Source organism: Elephas maximus, chromosome 4 (genome assembly GCF_024166365.1).
Source record: "Elephas maximus indicus isolate mEleMax1 chromosome 4, mEleMax1 primary haplotype, whole genome shotgun sequence".
Classification (NCBI taxonomy): Eukaryota; Metazoa; Chordata; class Mammalia; order Proboscidea; family Elephantidae; genus Elephas; species Elephas maximus.
This window is the reverse complement of record NC_064822.1, coordinates 138,497,292-138,515,816: the sequence shown is the minus strand read 5'-3', so window position 1 is coordinate 138,515,816 and position 18,525 is coordinate 138,497,292. Positions and strand designations below refer to the sequence as shown.

The 18,525-nt window shown below is 37.1% G+C and overlaps 1 protein-coding gene across 4 annotated transcripts in view; it reads left to right on the top strand.

The window, feature by feature from the left end:
* OSBPL8 (oxysterol binding protein like 8) overlaps positions 1–18,525 on the top strand; it is a 240,632-nt gene that overhangs the window by 148,232 nt on the left and 73,875 nt on the right. The window contains exon 1 of one of the 4 annotated variants that reach the window (XM_049883934.1): positions 6,404–7,405. The exons of the other annotated variants lie outside the window; for them this stretch is intronic. Within the exon in view, the coding sequence (XP_049739891.1) occupies positions 7,261–7,405 (145 nt within the window). The 5' untranslated portion in view covers positions 6,404–7,260. Of the gene's footprint in view, positions 1–6,403; positions 7,406–18,525 lie in introns of those variants that run through there. 4 annotated transcript variants of the gene reach the window in all.

The window sequence follows — 18,525 nt, the reverse complement described above, 5'->3', positions numbered from 1 at the left end:
TTTTAAAAATGTTTTAAAAACAGATCTTTGGTTTTTAGAACAATGAATCTAGATTTTGGTTTTAAAATCGCAATTGCCTTTAAAAATTAGTTTTTGTTTACAAAGTGGTATTTACTCATTACTAAATAAAAGAGTACTTGTATTTCTCTTATGAAATTAACATTCAGCAGTTTGTTATAGCCTGTCTTGAGATCTTTGTAATGTAGTGGTTTTCTCTGGAATAGATTATTAACTCGAAAAATGTAACTTAGTTGCTACTTTACATTTGAAAAATAATTTATATTGATCAAAGCGTTTACCTATATATATAAAATTTTATCCTCAGAGTTCTGTGGTGTATGGATAAGGCAGGTGTTAGATAACAAGCAACTCAGAGGTAGGACCCAGAAATGTTCTAACTCCTAGTTTTGTTTCCACTAATTCTAGTGAAATAATGCTTTTTGAGTTTACCAAATTTTTTTTCCTCCCCCCCCCCCGCCTTGTATGTCTTTTTGTGAAGTTTTGTAAATATGGGTACCTCTCTGGCTAAACCACATTTATTTCACCAACAACCAGATGAGGTAAGAAACATGGAGTTCTTGCATGAATTTCTAGATAATTAAGCACCAGTGATCTTAGGGGAGAAGGGGTAGCTAGTATGACTTAGGATTATTCAGGTGAGTGTCAAGAAAGAATGAAAAGGTAGCAGGTGGCTAATAGGGAAGGGAAAATAAATCCTGCTATTTACATCATATTATTTAGTAATATTTAGTTATTCTTATCTTCCTTGCTTCTCTGAACTATGGAACTGAGAACGTAGACACAGTAATAGCTTACGTTTGTTGAATGTTTTCCACGTATCAGGCAACAATTCTAAAAATTTGTTTGGGAAGAAAATGTGTGTGCATGCGTCTGTGTATTGTGAAATGTTTCATGCGTGTCAAAGAATATATAAAACATTTTCAGTTGATAGATAGCTGCCCTTGAGTCAAGTCCGACTCCTGGTGACCTTATGTACAACAGAATAAAACATGTTGCTCAGTCCTGGGTGGTCCTCACAGTAGACAGCACATTCAAGTCCACTGTTGTGGCTGTTGTGTCGATCCATCTCACCGAGGGTCTCCCTTGTCCTCACTGGCCTCTCCTCCATCAAACATGATGTCTTCCGCCAGCAATTGATCCCTCCTGATGATGTGTCCAAAGGAAGTGAGTGAGACAATGTTCTGTTTTGATCCATAAGGTTTTCATTGGCTAATTTTTAGAAGAAGATCACCAGGCTTTTCTTTCTAGTCTTAGTCTGGACGCTTGTTGAAACCTGTCCACCATGGGTGATCCTGCTGGTATTTGAAATACCGGTGGCATAATTTCCAGTATCATAGCAACACGCAAGCCACCATACCATAACAAACTGACAGACGGGTGGTGGTTGCAACTCATAGAATAATGAAAACAACATTTATGTACCCAATCACCTAGATTTAGAAGGACTTTAGGAGTCCTCATATGTCTGTCCTGATCCCATTCCTTTCCCCATCATAGGGTTTGTCCCAGGTAACCACTGTTTTGATCTTTGTGTGAATTTTCTTGCTCCTAATAGTGTCACCGGTTGGAAACCCTGGTGGCATAGTGGTTAAGTGCTATGGCTGCTAACCAAAGGGTCAGCAGTTCGAATCCGCCAGGTGCTCCTCGGAAACTCTATGGGGCAGTTCTACTCTGTCCTATAGGGTCACTATGAGTCGGAATCGACTCGATGGCACTTGGTTTTGTTTTGTTTTTTTGGTTTAATAGTGTCACCATCATGTATTTTAAAAAAAAAAGTTGCTGTCGAGTTGATTCCCACTCGTAACGACCTTATAGGATGGAGTAGAACAGCAACATAGAGTTTTCAAGGAGCGGCTGCAGATTGAAACTGCCAGCTCTTAACCGGTGAGCCACCAGGGCTCCTGTCATGTATGTATATATGTAAACAATTTGTGGTTTATTTTGAAAGACTGAATAGCAAGCACAAACCTAGTTGGATAGGAAAAGGTAACATTATCACTACCTAACAGTTTCCCAGGAAAAGGTAAACTGAACAGAGACACTGGGTTATAATTTGGTTTGTTTCTTTGAGAGTTTATTAAGAGCCTCTTCTGGAAGTCTCTTCTGGGCAAGATTATGAATGAGTCCTGGGAAGCAGAGTTCACGATAACTTGTGATCTGGACAGTGGCAGGAATATGGTCAGGGCACATGAGGAAATGCTCGCGATCATCAGCCATTAGAGAAATGCAAATTAAAACCACAGTGAGATACCATCTCATACCAACATTACTGGCATGAATCAAAAAAACAGAAAATAACAAATGTTGGAGAGGCTGAGGGGAAATTAGAATTTTTATGCACTGCTGATGGGAATGCAAAATGGTACAACCATTTTGGAAAATGACATGGCACTTCCTTAAAAAGCTAGAAATGGTAATACCACACTATCCAGCAATCCCACTTCTAGGAATACATCCTAGAGAAATAAGAGCCATCACAGGAATAGACATAGGCACACCCTCGTTCATTGCAGCGTTATTCACAGTAGCAAAATGATGAAAATAACCTAAGTGCTCATCAACAGATGAATGAATAAACAGTGGTACATGAACACAATAAAATAGTACGCAATGATAAATCTGCGAAACATCTCACAACATGGAGGAATCTGGAGGACATTATGCTGAGTGAAATCAGTCAGTCACAAAAGGACAAATACTATGTGAGACCTCTATTATAAAAACTCATAAAAAGGTTTACACACAGAAAGAGACAATCTTCGATGGTTATGAGGGAGGGGAGGGGTAAGGAGGGGAAAATACTAACTAGACAATAGATAAGTGGTGACTGGTGACAGGTAAAATAGGACACAATACTGGGGAAGTCAGAACAGCTTGACCAAGGCACAGTCATAGAAGCTTCACAGACATATACAAACTCCCTGAGTACTGAGTTACTGGGCTGACGGCTGGGGACCATGGTCTCGGGGGATATCTAGCTCAATTGACATAACATAGTTTATAAAGAAAATGTTCTACATTCTACTTTGATGAGTAGCATCTGGGGTCTTAAAAGCTTATGAACAGCCATCTAAGATACTCTACTAGTCCCACCCCTTCCGGAGCAAGGGAAAATGAATGAAGAAAACCAAAGACACAGGGGAAAGATTAGTCCAAAGGACTAATGGGCCACAACTGCCACACCCCCACGAGACTGAGTCCAGCACAACTAGATGGTACCTGGCTAGCACCACCGACTGTTCTGACAGGGATCACAATAGAGGGCCAGACAGAGCTGGAAAAAAATGTAGAGCAAAATTCAGACTCAGAAAAAAAAGACCAAGCTTACTGGTCTGACAGACTGGAGAAACCCTGAGAGTATGGCCCCTGGACACCCTTTTAACTCGGTACTGAAGTCACTCCCAAGGTTCACCCTTCAGCCAAAGATGAGTCAGGCCTGTAAAACAAACAATAACACACGTAGTTCAACCATGTATATGAGACTAAATGGGCACACCAGCACAGGGGCAAGGACAGGAAAGTAGAAGGGGACAGGAAAGCTGGATAAATGGAAACAGGGAATCCAAGGTCAAGAAGGGGGAGAGTGTTGACACATTGCAGGGTTGGCAGCCAGTGTCACAAAACAATATGTGTATTAATTGTTTAATGAGAAACCAATTTGCTCTGTAAACCTTCACCTAAAGCACAGTTAAAAAAAAAAAAAAAGGACGGAGAAGTATTTTCTGCTTTTCAGTTCCCCATGGGCTACTTCAAGTAGGTAAAAAAGTAGAACACTTCAGTGTGTTGGAACTATCCCTAGCTGATCCAAACATCAGGGCAAGAGAGAGAAGAAACTCAATCAGCATATGGTCAAGATAAGCCAAGGTCAGAAAAGAATCTGGGAAAATTCGCTTACCCAAGCATTTTGTCCTTTGGTTAAAAAAAAAAAAAAGAATGATACAGTAGCAGGGAACATTTTGATGATGATAGCTCTTGCATTGGGTGTCTTATTTCCTGTATCTTACGTGTTTTGGATTTACTGTGACTTTTTGGTAGAGTATATATTCTAGTATAGTGTTTCTCAACTGATCTCCTGTGAGGAAATTAAGGCCTATAGAAAAATTATTTAAGTGACCATTTTCTCAATGCTCCCAAGGATGGGAGGTATGTAGTTAAGGTGCATAGTTAAAACCATTATAAATGCATAAGAGATGAAGTTAATTTATTATAAACAACAGTTGCCTTAGGTCCTTGTGCATAATTCTGTTGTGGAACCCCAGTTGAGAAGGGCTCTTCTAGTAATTTCTTTAAAAACAGTGCATAGAAAGTAAAAGTTTGAGACTTTGCATGTCCAAAAATATCTTTATTTTATTTACCTTCATATGTAACTGATAGTTTGGGTACACATAGAGTTTCTGGGTGGTGCAAGTGGTTAAGTGTTCAACTACTAGCTGAAAGGTGGGTGGCTCGAACCCACCCAGAGGCTTACTCAGGAGACAGACCTGGCAGTCTGCTTCTGAGAAGTCACAGCCTTGAAAACCCTATGGAACGGTTCTACTCTTCCACACTCCGGGTCTCCATGAGTTAGAATCGACTCAGCAGCAACTAACAACAAAATGGAATTATAGGTTAGAAGTAGTTTTCCTTGCTTATATTTTTATCTTTCTTCTAGTATTATGGTGATATTTATAGCTTATCTGACTCCTGATCCAGAGGAACATGGTGTTACCAGTTCTGTGCCTTTTGGGGATTCTTTGGTGTAAATAGGATTGGTTTTTTGTTCTTACCTATAGCAGTTAGTGATTTGGCTTTCTTGGATCTGCAAGACACTTGTTCATATCATTCTTTCCAGTGTCCAGATTAATGTTGCTGATGTATCTTTTCCTAGTTTTCCTATGCTTGTGGGTTTATGTCTTTAAAAAAAAAAAAAAAGTCCCTTTCCTCTAATCTTAGTGGAATTTTAGGAGGGAGCAAATTAAGTCCTTGTCTTGGTTCTGCCATTTTAACCTGAAACCTTGCTAGGTATTTTACATATACTAATTTATTGTCAGCAATCTCATGATATAGGTACTATTATTAGCAATTTATAGATGATGAAACAGAAACCTAGGGAAATTAAGTAAATTGCTCAAGTTCATCCAGCTAGGACAGAACTGGGATTTGAACCTGAGCTGTTTATTTATTTAAAATCCTGCTAAGCCTTGAGTGATATTATATTCTTTATGCTTTGAAAGGCAAGCACCATTGCATGAATTAATGATAATTATTTCTCTGTTGTCTATTACCAGTCACTGAGTCATGATGATCCCATGTGTATCAGAGTTGAACGGTGCTCCATAGGGTTCTCAATGGCTGATTTTTTCTAAGTAGACCACTAGGCCTTTCTTCCAAGGGGCTTCTCAGTGGACTCCAACCTCCAGTGTTGTGGTTAGAGCTGAGCACATTAACTGGTTGCACCACCAAAGGGCTACTGTTGTCTATATTTAATGGTAATTTATATTTTATGAAACATAGAAAATGAAAAACAAAACTTTACTGCAATTATGGGTATTAACCATAATCTTAAGAAGCCCTGGTGGCATAGTGGCTTAGTGGCTAAGCTCTCGGCTGCTAACCTCAAGGTCGGTGTTCGAACCCACCAGCTACTCCATGGCAAAAATATGTGGCAGTCTGCTTCCATAAAGATTTACAGCCTTGGAAACCCTGTGGGGCAGTTCTCCCCTGCCCTATAGGGTCACTGTGAGTTGGAATCAGTTCGAAGGCAATGGGGATGGGGAGGGGAAGGTTAACCATACACTTACTTATTTTACTGCTATTTGGCTTTGAAATGCCTTTGCCCAAAAAAGAATGCGTTATGTACAGGAAATCGAGTTGCTTGTTTTTAAGTGTCACTTCCAGTAAAGAGAAACAGCCTTAGATTATATGAGTTGCTGTTGTGTATGCATGGAGAACAAGTCTTGAGATTTATGCACAGTGAGGGGGGAAACTTCGAGCTTATGGTAAGTTACCTATAAAGATGAACCAATGAATAAATTATAGGTGAATTTGTTGTTGTCCAGCTATGTGTTGTCCACCTATTACCAGGTTGAAAGTAAGAATTGTCATCAGAAAAATCAATCTACGATATATAAACAGCAATGGACTAGAGCTTTTAACTTGAAGTAAGGTAGAGGATGGTAAACGAATTTGAATATAATTAGGAGAGAATTCTTTGGAATTTTAAGATTAGGTGTAAAGATATGAAATAGTGTTATCGTTTTTTGGCTATAGGTACATTTAAAGTTACTTTCCTGTTAGATTTAATAATGTGAGATCATATCACTCATTAAGTTTTAACCGCAGTACAGAAAGGTATTTCCATTTGCCTTTGTGATAATAAAGCTGTTTTTTATTGGGAGTTTTAAATGGAAAATACCCATTGGTAGATGGTATATTTTAAAAAGTTTAAGTATAATGAAGAAAAACTGTAGCTGCCTGTACCTGTTTCAAGGGAACACGTGTTGGAACATACAGCATTATTATAGTGTCATTTTAATCTTCTGTTGATTGGTTTGCTTAATGACTTACATAGTCCTCCCCATCCCAGAAAACCCCAGTGCCCTACTAGAGATAAAACTTAAATGTTTATTCTCTGCTTTAGCTGATGGAATTCATCAGAATTGTACTTGAAAGAGTATCTTCCCTTATGAATTCTTAATCATGGCTGAGGCAAGCAGTAGATAAGATATAAATCTAGAAGCTTCAGGGAAGATCAACAGTATTATGTTTATATCCGTTTTTGAAGTAAGCAAAAGCTCAAAAGGAAAGGGTTGGAAGAGGTGGAAAGTGTGGTGGATGGTATGAAAAGTAACGGATGTGATAAAAGCCTTCCATTTTAGAAGAGAAACCGATTTTATTACTCCATTCCTGCATCTCTAAGTATTGATCTTGCTTTGTTTTCTTAAAGCAGCCATTTCCTGCAGGGCGTTACTGGTTTGATAAAAGGGTAAAAGACTAGTGGGATAGTGTTCTGCTTTATCAGTTCATTAAAAAGAAATCAGCATCATGGCTTAATGCATCTTCTTGCAGTCCCTCTCTCTATCTGTTATTGCTGATTTGACAGTCTCTGGTCCTTTTCCCTTGCTGTTAAATGTGTGTGTCCTTTGTTTGTGCTGGTGGGTTTTGCTACATTTGGATGTGAGAGAAAAAAAGCCTGTCTGTGCTGCACTAGTCTAATTAGCCTTCTGGGTGAACGTATACATTAAATAGACCTTCTAAGCCATGAAAGAAGAGAGCTCACAACAACGTAGATTTTCTTCATGTACTGGGGTTTCACCTGTTTTATTTCCTCCACGAATTGATGGCCGAAAGCTTGTCCGGAATGCTTCATTTGGAGGATACAATGAACTTTCTCCTTCGTTGTCAGGTTTGTTTGTTTAATCTTGCATGTTTGTCCTAATTTCTTGCAGACTTTTCATTAGAATAAATCAGGCATTTTAACCCCCTAAAATTGTTTTCCTGTAAACAAGAGTAAAAAACATTCTATATGAAAGATTAGGTTTCAGCAAGTGCTGCTATATGATTTGACTTTTCCATATTTTCTCTTACCATCTCTTAAGTTAAAGCTTGAGAACTAATGATACAGTAAAGTAGGAATGTTGAGTGCTTATAGCATGAATTTTTGCTTTAATTATAAAATAAATATTATGACCCTTAGATAAAATGAAAATATTTTCCAGATTTGAAGTAAATGCAAAATTCTGTTAATAAACAAATTGCCTTGAGGATTTTGCCAATGAATACCAAATATATAATATTGATATTTGACCGTTCTCTGCAGAATAGTAACTGCATTAAAATTGATGTTTGATGTAAGCTTTAATATCTCAAGTTCTGACTATATTGAGGTTTTTTTTTTCCTAAGAATGATTTCTGAAATACCTTACTTTTTTCTTGTTAAATATGTTTGTATGCAAACACAAAATTTTTGCTAGGAAAATAAAGATTTTTTAGGATTGTATTTATTAAATGAAATCAAGCATTTGACAGCTGTGATTTAGGCATTAAATATTGGTCAATGAGATATATACATAAATTGATCTTTTATTGTTTGGAAAACATTCATTTTAGGAGATATTTGGATATATAAATTTAAATGTAAATAATCCTTTATCTTTTCCTTTAAAAATTTTAAACTGCTACATAATTATGTATACTCTTAAGGTTATATTTTTCTTTTAAAATATATATTCTTTAGTTCTCATGGCACAGAAAAATTGAAACTAATGCTTGGTTTAACCTTTATTTTTTTTTCCTGATATTTACATTTTGTCTAATTTGAATTATATTTACTATTTTCGTATTAACTGTTATTAACCCTTATTCTGTGTTTTTTGTGAATATTCATGCCAGTAGGCATATATACAGTTTTTTGAGACAGTGAAACACCTTACAGAAAGTATCTACTTAGGCAAATTAAATAAATTATTATAAATTCACTAATTTGATATTTTTTTCTATCAGTGTTTCCAAAATGAATTAAAAATATGAGGCCTGAACTTTCATAAGTAACGTAAGCTTTAAATAGTGTTCATAATCTATATTTAGTCTTCATAGTGTCCCATAGTTACTATCATTCTTCTCTCTTATATTCTCAAACAGTATAAATTTGAGTATTTGTCTTTGCTCAGAAGTCGCTTTGAAAATACAACAATGAAATTTTTTATATGTTCTTAAATACTCTGTTTGCTTTCCCACTGAGACCTACCAGTAGTTCCATTTCTGTGTTTGTCTCTGTCTCCTTGGTTTTTGTTTTTTGTTTTTAAGCCAGCAAGCTTATTAGTACATGCTGTTTGTCGACCTTCATGCCATCAGGCTGTTTAATAGTAAAAATAATCATGTGACCTTGATAAGTAGAAAACTTCAATTTTTAGAAGTTTGATATTAATTTTGTAATTGAAAACAAAATTGTCAGTGTATCTGGTCAAAGAATATATTGAAGATAATCCTGTAGAGATTTCTTTTAATGGAAAAATAAATGGTTTGCTTTGTTTTCTACTTCTTTTTTGTGTGTGTGCTTTCAGTCAAAGTTTACAATTCAAGTCAGTTTCTCATACAAAAACATACACACATTGTTATGTGACCCTAGTTGCTCTCCCTACAATATGACAGCACACTCTTTCTCTCCACCCTGTATTTCCCATGTGCATTCAGTCAGCTCCTGTCCCCCTCTGCCTTCTCATGTGACCTCCAAACAGGAGCTGCCCATATAGCATCATGTGACTACACGAGCTGAGAAGCACACTCCTTACCCGTATCATTTTTTTATGCCTTATAGTCCAGTCTAATCTTCATCTGAAGAGTTGGCTTCAAGAATGGCTTTAGTTTTGGTCTAACAGAGAGTCCGGAGGCCATGACCTCTGGAGTCCCTCCAGTCTCAGTCAAACTGTTAAGTCTGGTCTTTTTATCAGAATTTGAGGTCTGCATCCCACTTTTCTCCTGCTCCATCAGCGATTCTCTGTTGTGTTCCCTGTCAGGGCAGTCATTGGTGGTAGCGAGGCACCATCTAGTTCTTCTGGCTTCAGGCTGATGGAGTCTCTGGTTTATGTAGCTCTTTCTTTCTCTTGGGCTCATATTTTCCTTGTGTCTTTGGTGTTCTTCATTCTCCTTTGCTCCAGGGGGGTTGAGACCAATTGATGCATCTTAGATGGCCGCTTGCCAGCTTTTAAGACCGCGGACACCACTCAGCAAAGTGGGATGCAGAACACTATCTTAATACACTTTGTTATGTCAGTTGACCTAGATGTCCCCTGAAACCATGGTCCCCAGACCCCTGTCCCTGCTTCCCTGTCTCTTGAAGTGTTTGGTTGTATTCAGGAAACTTCTTAGCTTTTGGATTAGTCCAGTTGTGCTGACTTCCCTGTATTGTGTTGTCCTTCCCTTCACCTAAAATAATTCTTGTCTACTATCTAATTAGGGGATACCCCTCTCCCTCCCTCCTCACCCTCGTAACCATCAAAGAATGTTTTCTCCTGTGTTTAAACCTTTTCTTGAGTTCTTATAATAGTGGTCTCATACAATATTTGTCCTTTTGCAACTGACTAATTTCACTCAGCATAATGCCTTCCAGATTCCTCCTTGTTATGAGATGTTTCATGGATTCATCGTTGTTATTGATGTGTCGTATTACATTTTGTGAATATACTGTAATTTGTTTATCCATCCGTCCATTGATGGGCACCTTCTTCGTTTCCATCTTTTTGCTAATGTAAACAGTGCTGCAGTAAACATGGATGTTCATTTTCTAGGATATATTCCAGAGAGTGAGATTGCTGGATTGTGTGGTAGTTCTATTTCCAGCTTTTTAAGGAAGCGCCAAATCAATTTCGGAAGTGGTTGTACCGTTTTACATTCCCACGAGCAGTGTGTAAGTGTTCTAGTCTCTCCACAACCTCACCAACATTTATTATTTTGTGTTTTTTGGATTAATGCCAGCCTTGTTGGGGTGAGATGGTATCTCATTGTAGTTTTGATTTGCATTTCTCTAATGGCTAATGATTGTGAGCATTTCCTCATGTATCTGTTAGCCGCCTGAATGTCTTCTTTGGTGAGGTGCCTGTTCATATCGTTGCCCATTTTTTAATTGGGTTATTTGTCTCTCTGTTGTTGAGGTTCTGCAGTATCTTATAGATTTTAGAGATTAGACACTGATTGGATTTGTCATAGGCAAAAATTTTTTCCCAGTCTGTAGGTTGTCTGTTTACTCTTTTGGTGAAGTCTCTGTACGAGCTTAAGTGTTTGATTTTTAGGAGCTCCCTGTTATCTAGTTTCTTTTCTGGGGTTTGTGCATTGTTAGTTATGTTTTGTATACTGTTTATGCCATGTATAAGGGCTCCTAGCGTTGTCCCTATTTTTTCTTCCATGACCTTTATCATTTTAGATTTTATATTTAGGTCTCTGATCCATTTTGGGTTAGATTTTGTGCGTGGTGTGAGGTATGGGTCTTGTTTCATTTTTTTGCGGATGGATGTCCAGTTAGTTACACCAGCACCGTTTGTTAAAGAGACTGTCTTTCCCTATTTAACGGACTTTGGGCTTTTGTCAAATATCAGCTGCTCATAGGTGGATGAACTTATGTCTGGATTCTCAATTCTGTTCCATTGGTCTGTGTATCTGTTGTACCAGTACCAGGCTGTTTTGACTACTGTGGTGGTATTTAGGCTCTAAAATCAGGTAGTGTGAGGCCTCCTACTTTGTTCTTCTTCAGTAATGCTTTACTTATCCAGGGCCTCTTCCCTTTCCATATGAAGTTGGTGATTTGTTTCTCCATCTCATTAAAAAATGCCATTGGAATTTGGATCGGGATTGCAGTGTATCTGTAGATAGCTTTGGGTAGAATTGACATTTTTACAGTGTTGGGTCTTCCTATCCATGAGGAAGGTATGTTATTCCACTTATGTAGTCTCTCTTGATTTCGTGCAGTAGTGCCTTCTTTGTACAGATCTTTTAAGTCTCTGGTTCGATTTATTCTTAAGTATTTTATCTTCTGGAAACCCTGGTGGTGTAGTGGTTAAGTGCTACAGCTTCGAACCAAAGGGTCAGCAGTTCAAATCTGCCAGGCGCTCCTTGGAAACTCCATGGGGCGGTTCTACTCTGTCCTGTAGGGTCACTCTGAGTCGGAATCGACTTGACGGCCCTGGGTTTGGGTTTTTTGGTTTTATTTTATCTTCTTGGTGGCTATTGTAAATGGTATTGATTTGGTGATTTCTTCTTTGGTATTCTTTGTTGGTGTGGAGAAATCCAACTGATTTTTGTATGTTTATCTTATAACATGATACTTTGCTGAAATCTTCCTTTAGCTCCAGTAGTTTTCTTGTGGATTCTTTTGGGTTTTCTGTGTTTAACACCATATCATCTCCAAATAGAGATACTTTTACTTCTTCCATACCAATATGGATGCCCTTTATTTCTTTTTCTAGTTAATTGCTGTGGCTAGAACCTGCAACACAGTATTGAATAAGAGTGGTGATAAAGGGTATCCTTGTCTTGTTCCCATTCTCAAGGGGAGTGCTATCAAACTCTCTCCACTGAGGTTGATGTTGGCTGTTGGCTTTGTGTAAATGCCCTTTATTATGTTGCGGAATTTTCCGTCTATTCCTATTCTGCTGAGAGTTTTTATCATGAATGGATGTTGGACTTTGTCAAATGCATTTTCTGTATCAGTTGAGAGGATCATGTGGTTCTCGTCTTTTGTTTTATTTATGTGGTGGATTACATTGTTTTTCTAATGATGAACCATCCCTGCATACCTGGTATGAATCCCACTTGGTCATGGTGAATTATTTTTTTGATATGTTGTTGAATTCTAATTGTCTAAAGTTTTGTTGAGGATTTTTGCATCTAAGTTCATGAGGAATACTGGTCAGTAATTTTCTTTTTTGTATATTTTCTTTACCTGGTTTTGGTATCACGGTTATGCTGGCTTCATCGAATGAGTTAGGAGTATTCCATCCTTTTTATGCTCTGAAATACCTTTAGTAGTAGTGGTGTTAACTCTTGTCTGAAAGTTGGGTAGAATTCTCCAGTGAAGTCGTCTGGGCCAGGAATTTTTTTATTGGAAGTTTTTTAATTACCTTTTCAATGTCTTCTTTTTGTTTTCTAGTTCTTAAAATACATTTTAGATGTATTTGCTTTGATACAACACCATTGAAGGAGAGGTTCTGCATTAGTGATTTTTAGGGATAACTTTCTTACCACCTTGAGCACAAACCTTTTTCATTTTAATTTTCCTTAGGAATTTTTTTGGGGAGGGGGTTACTTCTGCCTTACAGAACTTATTGGTATAGCCTTTATCTTGATGATCAGCTATGATATAGAGATCCTCCTCCCCACTTTCTACCCCATGTTCTTCCAGTAACACCATAGTACAAAGGTGCTGTTCTGTTTTTATTCATGTCTGCTTATTCGTTTCTTCCCTTATTCTCAGCTCTTCCTTCTGGATATGTTCATTGTACCAATCTCAAGAACAGTACCTAAAAATAGGAGTAAATAAACTTTGAGCAAAGAAATCTTCTCTAGACAAATTGTAAGTTTTAATGCATACGGGTTTTTTTTTTTTTTTTGGTCTAAATTTAGTTATCAGCCTCCTCCCCCCTTTTTTGGTTAGCTGAGCTATAATTAGTAAATTCTTTTTTTAAAATCTGTCTTGATGGTGGAAAGCATTTCTAAAAAGCATTAATATGTTCTCTTTTCTTATGAAGAGAATATGATAATACTCTTCTGCTTGAAACTTCAGTACTGTATCACTCTCAGCCATTTTTCCTAAGAGAAACTGAAGCACTGGGAGTTAAGTAGCTTGCCCAAGGTCAAACAGCTAGTAAACAGTAGTGCTAGTATTTAAACTCAAGTAGTCTGACTCTATAGCTTGTTCCTTTAACTACTCCACTGCCTTAACTTTATAAGCAGCTGTCTTACTGTATCATGATTTTTGTTTGCATACTTGACTTCTCACTAGACAATAGACTTTTTTATGATAGGGAACAATATCTACTCATGTTTTTATTCCTAATATCTAATTCAATGCTTGACTCATAGTAGGTATACTATAATATTTAATCAGATGATTTAATCATTATCTCTTAGATGGTTGAGAAATTTGCCATCTGTCATTCTAAATATTTGTTATTGTTACAGGTCTGTCCAAAGAAAATGTAGAAGTCAGCCTGAATGTGTGTTAGAGAATGAGAATGAAGCCAGACTGCCTGGTTTTAAATCCTGACATAGCTACTTAATGGCCAGTAGGAAGGGATTTGTTTTCAATAAAATACTCAGAAGCAACTCTTACTACTTCGATACCTTAATGGTAGTGACAAAATCATTTAGAAAAAGACTGTTAAAGTAGTGAAAACCACAGATCCTCCCTGGAGAAAGGCGTTTTCATTCTAGGCCTCAAATTATTATTACAAATAATGTTTCAAGGTCAGTGATAACCAGGTATATAAGACAATATGACATGATGAATAAGAACTAGTTGAAATAACAGATGACAGTAAAAAGGCCCACCAAGCTTTTTAGATATTAGAATAATGAGATACAGACTATTTTTTTAAGCTGTGTTTACTATGTTAGTGAAAAAAGCAAAGACAAACTTGGAAAACAGGAAGCTTTTGGAACAGGAAACTGTAAAAAATAGCCCAGCGATCTTGACAAATAACTTTAGAAATGAAACAAAACAAAATAACCAAAATTAAAAATCCAGTAGACATTAGTATCAGATTGGACATACAGATGAAGATAGAATTAGTGAAGAGGAAGATAGGTTAAAAGGTATTATCCAGTATGCAGCAGGGAGAGACAAAAAGATGAACAAAATAGAAGAGAGGCTGAGACCTGGAAAATATACAAGATCTATCATGTATATTTTTTTGGAGGGGAGGAGACATAAAAGAAGTGAAAATGATACAAAAACAAATACTTTCCTAGAACTGATCAAAGACACCAAGCCATAGATTTTCAACAAGTCCAGTGGATTCCAGCAAAATATGTAAAAAGATACTCACATCTAAATATATCATAGTGAAGCCACAGAACACCAGAAACAGAGGAAAGAAAAAACAGATTTCCTTCACAAGACTGATATTAAGCAGGCTTCTACTTGACTTCTTAACTGAAATAGTGAAAGCCAAAAGAGAATGAAATTGTTTTTTTAATTTGCTGAAAGTAAATAATTACCAATCTAAAATTCTATGCCTCTAAAAAAAAAAAACCCTTCAAGAACGAAAACAAAATAAAGACATTTCAGACAAATAATTGAGACGATTGCTGCCAGCAGACCCTCATTAAAGGAAATTCTGACAGGTGTACATCAGGCAAAAGGAAAGCGATTTCAGGTAGAAAGTCTTTAGTTTCAAGAAAAAATAAAATAACAAAGAAGTGGCCAACAAAAACCAACAAAAATAATGTGTTTCAGATTTAAAAATATATATATATATGAGAGCTTTAAAATATGACAGTAATAGCATGTAAGCTAATAGTATATAAGGGAGTAAACAGAAGTTCTTCCAAGGTCTTTGTATTGCCAAGGAAGAGGATAAAGATAATAATTAACTTTAGATTTTAAGGAGTTAAAGATACGTATTGTAATTTCTACAGTAACCACTAAACAAATAGTGTGATTAACTGATTTTATCTCTACTAGTTTATAATAAAAGAAGACAAGAAAGGAGAAAAAAAGAAACTCAGTGTCGGAGAGACAAATAAAAATGATCTAAAGGTTAGGTTTTTTTAAATACCCAATAATATGCTATTTACAAAGATATATCTAAAAATAGAAAGATACAGAAAATAAAATAAAGGGATGGAAAAACTACAATAGAAACATCAATGGAAAGAGCTTCTATATCTAGTGATGTCAGACAAGAAGAACTGTGACTTGTGTCTGTCTTACGGTTTACACTTTTATTATCTATTGTGAAAAACTTCATTATAAATTTGTCTATTTGAAGAGTGCACTTAGAATTTTATGTTCTGTACTATGTCAGAGGAAACCCTGGTGGCGAAGTGGTTAAATGCTACAGCTACTAACCAAAAGCTCAGCAGTTCAGAACCACCAGGTGCTCCTTGGAATACAGGGCAGTTCTGCTGTGGCCTATAGGGTCGCTATGAGTCAGAATCAACTCGATGGCAACGGGTTTGGTTTTGTTTTTTTTTACTATGTCAGAAGCCCTAGTGGCACAATGGTTAAGAGCTCGGCTGGTAACCGAAAGGTTGCCAGTTTGAATCCACTAGCTGCTCCTTGGAAACCCTTTAGGGCAGTTCTTCCCTGTCCTACAGGGTCGAGCGCAAAGGGTTTTTTTTTGTTTAATGACATTGAACATCTTTTCATGTGCTTATTGGCCATTTGTATATCTTCTTTGGAGAAATGTTTATTCAAGTCCTTTTCCTATTCTTTTATTAGGTTGTTTGTCTTTTTGTTGTTGAGTTGTAGGAGTTCTTTATATATTCTGGATATTAAATCCTTTATTTTCTCCTAGTCTATAGGTTATTGCTTTAGTTAATGAAGTCTTTTGATTTACAGGAGTTTTTTATTTTGATGAGACCCTTTTTATCTGTTTTGCCTTTTGTTACTTGTGCTTTTGGTGTCATATTTAAGAACCCATTGTATGGGTTTAGTTTGCGCATTTAGGTCTTTGATCCATTTGGAGTTACTTTTTGCACATAGTGTGAGGAATGGGTCTAATTTCATTCTTTTGCATTGATTCTCTCTACTGTTTCTCTGCTCTCTATTTCATTTGTTTCTCCTCTGATTTCGTGTGTCTTTGTCCCTCATTTCCTCCAATATTGCCATCATTTTGTCTAGTTGAGTTTTTGTAGTGAACGATTTTGATTCCCTTGTTATTCCTTTTGTGAATATTTTTATAACAACCTAGTTTAAATTGATACCAGTTTAACTTCAGTAGCATTTAAAAACTCTATTCCTATACCACTTACTGCAGTATGACTAATGATGTCACTAATGACAAGGAGGTTGACCATCTTTTTTGTGCTTATTAGTTTTTTGGATGTATTTTTTTATCATGTGCCTATTCAGTTCTTTTGCCCACTTAAAGAAATTATGTCTATCTTTTTCTTACTGATCTGTAGAAAGTTTGTATGTTTTCTGCATATGAATCCTTTTTCATACACCTACTTCTCACTTATCAGGTATCTAGTCATCTGACATTTTGCATTTACCACAATAGTAAAAAATCTATTTTTCTCATTAATGAGCATAGTTGTCATGGCAGCAGTGGCTGCGGATTCTCTCCTTCAAGGAGGGTCTCTGGATGGCCTCCAGGATGCTGGGTTCACTACTCCATGCCCTCTGCTCTCTCCTGCTAGCAGGGGTGCTGTTTCCTCCTTGGCCACAGCCCCCAGGCGGACTCAGAGGCAGCACCAAGCCAGCAGGGGCCTGATTCAGTTCCCAACTCCTATGCAGCCTGAGGCCTTGCAGCTCAAAATTGCTGTGAGGTGGGAAGGGAGGAAAGAAAGAGGCAGCAGAGAGGATGTTTGGAAGATACGCGTGCGAGTTTAATGACATCCCAAAGTGAGCTGAACTGGATCTGAAGCCTCCACCTCTGTGAGGCCCAGTGTTAGGCCAGTCTCCCTCATAGGAAGCCCCAAGCCTTGTGCCTAGGGACTCACGAGGCCCAGAGAGCAGAGCAGGCTCCCGTATCCTGAACACAGGGCTTGCAGGGATGGGAGTAGAGCCCTGGAGGCAGATACATGAGGGAAGCTTTGACCCAGCACAGGAGGAAGGTGAAGTGGTTAAACCTTGTGCCCCCCAGTCGCACAGCTGGGCTTTATCCAGCTTTGTCTCCTCCAAGCCCTCTTCTCCACAGAGGTATAACCCATAATTGGACTTGTCACAATGATGAGCGCATCAGTAAATCTTAGCTGTTATTATTTCTGTGGCCATATTTTCTAAATTAAAAAAAAATTAGACAAACGGATGGCCTGAAAACGGGAAAAAGGAAAATCCTCCATTTTTGCATATCACTCAATTTCGCATAACTACCTGGTCTTTGGAACCTAACCATGTCGATAAGTGAGGAGTGGGTATACATATTGAAATATCTTCTTTCAGTCTTTGGCTTTCTTTGTTACTCCCTTAGTGGTGTCTCTTAACGAATAAAAGTTCCTTATTGAACAAAGTCCATTTTTATCAATTTATCAAAAAATTTCAGTAATTTTTTTCATTGGTTAGTGTTTTTGTTTTGTTTGCCTATCATATTGAAAAGTAGCTTTGACAAAAAAAATTTCATCGTGTTTATATATAAATAGCGTAATAATTTCATGTCCATGGATGGTGCACTAAAGCACTCAGCTACTAGCCGAAAGGCTACTCATCCACCCAGATGCGGTAAGGGCCTGGCGATCTACTTCCAAAGGTCACAGCCGTTGAAAATCCCATGGAATACAATTCTACTCTGAAACACTCAGGGTTGATATAAGTCAGAATAGGCTTCATGGCAACTGGTTTTTGTTTGTTTTAGTGGGGAGGATGGTTGGAAGAGAAATTATTACCCAAAATCAGTACCAGACAAACTTAGTGAAAAGTCATGATCTGAAACTACCCTGTATTATTTATAATGGCCAATAATGTGTTGTAGTTTTCATGTTTTTGTGTGTAATTGTAATTTATATGGTTTTTAAAAATATAGTAGTAATTTTAAAGTAATTTCAAATGTTCATACGTGGCAGAAATTAATTAAAGCATTTGAAGTTTTTTGATAGAGCCCTTTGGCTTCTTGTAAACATACTTTTGTGACTCGCTTTTTCAAATAACAATTATTTTACACATTTTTAGGAAGCAGATTTTTACACTGTTCATCTACTTTTTTGCCCTTAGCTGCAACTCTCAAAGCATTTGATCAGACTTGGATATTTTAGGGAACATTTTGCTTTATCCTTGTTTTTAAGTTACTTAGAAGTCCTCAGTGCTTTCTTTTTAAATAACTGTTTGATTTGTAAGTTTTAGGTGTAGAGAATCTTTTAAAATGGGATTCA